This window comes from Austrofundulus limnaeus, unplaced genomic scaffold (genome assembly GCF_001266775.1).
Source record: "Austrofundulus limnaeus strain Quisiro unplaced genomic scaffold, Austrofundulus_limnaeus-1.0 Scaffold80, whole genome shotgun sequence".
NCBI classification, from domain to species: domain Eukaryota; kingdom Metazoa; phylum Chordata; class Actinopteri; order Cyprinodontiformes; family Rivulidae; genus Austrofundulus; species Austrofundulus limnaeus.
Window position 1 is genome coordinate 624261 of NW_013952482.1, and position 5080 is coordinate 629340.

General features: G+C 37.4%; 1 protein-coding gene across 3 annotated transcripts in view; it reads right to left on the minus strand.

Annotated features, from left to right (window-relative positions):
• Positions 1 to 5080, minus strand: part of LOC106519645 (protein sidekick-1) — a 321354-nt gene that overhangs the window by 21057 nt on the left and 295217 nt on the right. For all 3 annotated transcript variants that reach the window (XM_014011403.1, XM_014011402.1, XM_014011401.1), the window contains one exon: positions 3292 to 3493. In XM_014011403.1, coding sequence (XP_013866857.1) covers positions 3292 to 3493 — 202 coding nt within the window. The remainder of the gene's footprint in view (positions 1 to 3291; positions 3494 to 5080) is intronic.

The window sequence follows — 5080 nt, forward strand, 5'->3', positions numbered from 1 at the left end:
TTGGTTTAAAAATTTAAAATGGTGCAGAGTTAGTTACATACTTATGGCTATGCATAATTTAGAGTACCTTTTCAATTTCATTACCCGTGTTTCAAAYGAAAATTACGTCTCCAAATGGATAATGAAATGACCCATTTTGAACCATTTCTTCTGCTAATAAAACTTAATACAACTATKATTTACAGAGAACTTGAGCCAACTTTTATTATATTTACTTCCTTGAAAAGCAAATTCAAATACTGTCACTTCATAAGAAAAAACAAGCCATTTGTGGGATTAGTAGTTTAACAAAGACAATTATTTGAGCCTCTTTAACCACTAATAYCACCATTTAATTCTTAGAGGATTTAAAATAAATCTGGCACAGTTTGACTGAAACTAGTAAAATAAACATACCAATAAGGTAACACAATCAGCTGAGTATAGTTTATTAAAATCAATAATTGATTTCAGTAAATCTGCTTGTTGATTCAGTGTTGGGAGCTATAATTTACCAGAGGCAGACAGAGATGAATTAAAAGCTTTGCAGTTGAAAATGGCACTCTGCATATTCACTCTGACAGGATTACTGGTGTTTCAGCACTTGCACGAGGAACATCTGTAGTACTTGTGGCACCAAGCGCTGTTMGAGTCAACTCTGGTAAAACGTTATCCATCTTGAATGTTTATTTCTACGAATTTGTTACTAAAAGCGAGCCTATGTGTGTGTGTATGTGTGAGCAGCATGGTGATGCAGTGTGTTAGATGCCTCCGGCCCTTTCACACACAAACTCATAGAGATGTCTACTCTGAATGTGGAAGGGAAAAACTGGTTCATGAAATTAAATGTGCCAGAATATGTCTATGTTGTTTAAAAAAATGTTGGAAGACTACATTTGAAAAAAAAACATGAAGAACTGAACTGATTACTTTAGAGCTTTTTCAGCTCTACAGTCTTCAACCATTTAGCCCTGGAGGCTTTTTTCCCCATACTAAAAAACTGTGAACATCCCTCAGTGCAGATTTTTCACAATGCAAAAAATAAATAAAGAATACCGTCCTAGCATAGCTGAAAGGAATGCATATTGCCGTCATTTTTCAAGCAAGAGTTTTAAACTAAGACCACTTTATGATGAGAAATGAGTGGTTTTTTTTTTTGTCATTTTGGTCAATTTTCGAAAATGATGTTTTGTGCAAAGTCATGCAGTGCGATGTCACTCTTAAAGTTTGTGTTGTGAACGGCTCTCAGCTAGAACCACTTATATTTATCTCAGTATTTGTAAAGCTGACTTATAACATAACCTTTTATGTGGTGGACATGGTTAATTAGCTGTGGCGGCCATCTTGAATTTGAATAACTTCAAAAGTCAGTCGGTTCTAATGTAAAGCCAATGATTACTTTCTGAAAGAATTAAAACAAAATAACCTTCTACTTCACACAATTGTTTAAGGATCAAGTTACTAGTGAAAATAACAAAAAAGGAGCAATGTTGTAACAAAAATGTAAACATAACAATGTCAACAACACAACAAAAATGACGTTCTATTGCACACAGGCATGATGTAAAGGACTAGACTAACTTCAAGACAATTTCATTTTATTTGTGAAAAATAAAATTAGTAATGCAAATAAAGTGTAAACAAAAGAAATGATTTTATCACAGTAGCATTAGTCTGATTCTGATACTCATCTTGGTATTCATAGTATTGGTCAATATGTTTGAGGGCGATGACAAGAGGCTGTCTAAACAAAAAAGTGTTGAAAACTCCACTATGTGCATTCATTAATTCAGGTTTAAGTTTCTTTCAAAATAACCTTCTCACCTTCTTAAACACATGTTTTGCTCATTCAGTGGCCTTAGAAGACCACACCAGCTCTTGAATAACAATTTTCCCTCACCTTTCCTAACAGTCTCCTGTGTCAAAGGATTTTTTATTGCGATATTAAAATGATATCTGCATTTCTCCTCTGTTCAAGGTGAATGATTTAATGAACACAGAATAACAATATATACCAGTCATTTTGGAAATATTTAACTCTAGAGGCGCTTATTATAAGACTGATGTAAACTCGTCCATCAGAAAATCAGCCTTGAGCCTTCACCTCACTCACGTTGAGGCCAAATTGGTTTTTATAAAAAATGTTGGAAATAATCTTCCCTGTTTTAACTCATCCAGCCTTCCTTAAAACAGGCTAAACCAAGCAGTTTGGTAAAAAGGAGAACCCAGTGCACTCCCATTCATGCATGGCTGGGCTCTAAAATACCGAGGGGACTACAGAAGACCGGTCAGACATTCAGCAGCAACCGACAGGGGAGAGGTGTCCGCCTGTATAATTACAAGGGATGAGCAAATGCCCTGTAGATTTGTATACAAAGAAGGAATACAACATCAAAGATGCTGAGTTTAAACTAGGTGGGGTACCAACAGCAGTGGGAGGATGTTAAGGACAATGTTTGAAAATGTGTCTGTGCATCATCAGCCTGGGGGCCACGATGTTTTGGTTCCAGAGACATCTCTGTGGAAACAGCAATTAGCATGCAGCATAAGAAATATGAGACTAAGCACGAGATGTAGCTCATTCCTTCCTCCCTAATCAGAGCGTTCAATAACTGAAAGAGCTTTAAAAATAAAAACGGTGTCAAAACATCAACAGAAGCTCCACCATAATGGCAGAGAGACAGTCCCCGAGGCAGRGTAAAACAGACATGCTGAGAGAACATGGTTTAACATCTCCAATAGTTTTGTGAWAGCTGGTGAAGCACTGGAACACGCTCTGAACAATGAAGAGTCATCACAGTGCTGCTGCTCGGGCTGTCGGGAATGCTGGAGTAGCTATCCGGTCTGACCACTGTCACCCGTTGCCTTAATGACTGTATCACAGGGACGGTGGGTTGATGCCAGAAAGACAGGGATGTAAAAAGGAAGAAACAACAGTGCTGAAGCCCCCTTCAAGAGGCAGAGGAGGGTGAAAAAAGCGCAGGGCTGAAGGTTGCTGAAAGCACTGACCGTTGATGGATGAAGGGAGAAAAGGGAAGGAAGTGGCGACAACGAGAGGGATGACAGATGAAAAGGCAAAAACTGTAAGGAAAGAATGGACAGGCAACACTGAAAACATTAAAGCAAAGGGAGAAAAAGGTTTTGTAAAAAGGGATTAAAGATGCTCAAACTTTTTGTACTCTGGTTGTTTTGGGCAGTTGATTCATTTATTCATAGAATTGTTTTTACGCTCAACTTACAAGCTTCATTACAAAGCAAGTTGCTGTATATATTTCTATGCAAGCGTGACAGCATTTATGCACGCTGGCGTACCTGTCAACAGTCCAGGAGGTCATGTTGTGCGGGATGTCAGCTGTGTGCGTCTTCCAGGGTTCGCTGGGCAGCTCCTTTAGCTGCAGAGTAAAATATCTGAGCGGAGAGGAGCCTGAGCTTCCTGTCACCCAGTAGAGATGGAGTCGGAGAGATTCAACTTCATCCTGAGGAACGGACAACTTCCTGGGTGGCTGTGGACGTTCTGTATAATAGACGAGGAGATTAAGCATGAGAAAAAATATTTTACTGTTGTTTTATTGCATTATGTTATAGCAAAAGATATTGTACAACTGAACACAATTTGTTTTGTTCTTTAAATATTTTGTTTTACTTAAATTCATCCGCATACAAAAAAATACTTTGAGGACTAGCAATGTGACAAAGAAACGTTATATTTATGTTTATTTTTAATTTACTAGTCAAAATAGAGAACTGTTTGTTTCACTGATTTTATTTGCTTCATTGCAAAAAGTGGAAAGTTTGTTTGGTTGATATTTAAAAAAATATGCTTACAACATACAGCCACATAAGAGAAAGTTCAGATGTTTAAATGTCAGGTTCTGCAAAAAGTCAACAAAAGTCAGTGAACAATTAGTATCCTACCTGTTGTTGATAGCTCTTCAAACAATTTGACTTAGAAAAAAAAGTTAAAATCTAACCAGACCATTAATAAGCTGACTTCAAGACCAAAGTGGATTACTACTTTTAAAATAAACTTTAACCTAAAAAATTGCAGTTCTTTTAAACGACATTTTGCAAATTTCTATCAAATTTGCATTATTATTATTTTAACATGAGATTCTATGTTTATTTGCATGTGCCTAAACAACTGAAAAATCCATATTTGATTTTTTTTAAATGCTTTTCTGCACTATGTGAATTTTTGGAGACTTGAGTTAATTTAAAGGCATTGTAAGGTCATTTTTGAAGTGATGTCCAGTCATTACTGTGCATTTAGTGTAGCATTCTCTACACTGGTTTGTTGTGTTACCGAAAAAGTTGCTTTAAAAGCCTGAAAAAAACAATTAAATAACTGGTCTTTGTTTGGCCAGCTTTGAGCCTCGCCTGGAAGAAGACTTCCACCATTTTCATCATATTCCACCTATGTCTGATGTCTCGGGGGATAATGTACTAACTTTTGATAGCAATCTGACAGAACATCACTTCAAACATGATCTGACGTTTTAAGATGGCAGCAATCCACTTTGGTCTTTACCACAATCAGACTAGCTGTTAGTTTGTTGATTCAGTCAGAAGTATAAAGTTTTTCCAGACTGAGGTTGTTCAAAGAGCTAACCACAACAGGTAAGACACTAATTGTTCATAACCTCTTCACAGAACCCCCTTATAAAGATATGAACTATCCCTTTAAACTCTTTAATTATTTTTTCCCCATAACTTTGCATCTTATCTATAGCTATAAATGTAGCCCATCAAGACAAGTTTTCTTTGAATGGCTCCTAACACCGGCCACGTGAATCCCACTCCCACAAATGCATCAGTGTGTGTTGCAGAGCACTGCAGCCTCGGCCGACCGAGACATTTAATTACTTCAGCATCAACAAAACAATTTCTCAACATCTCGCCAATGTGTGGATTTCTTTGTGTCTTCACTATTCAATTACAGGATGAAAGATGGCTCTGGGAGTCAGTATCTTTATACAGCTGTTCACAAAGGCCCCGTGATAAGTAGACCTCAGTAGGCACATGTACACACACACACACACACACACACACACACACACACACACACACACACACACACACACACACACACACACACACACAC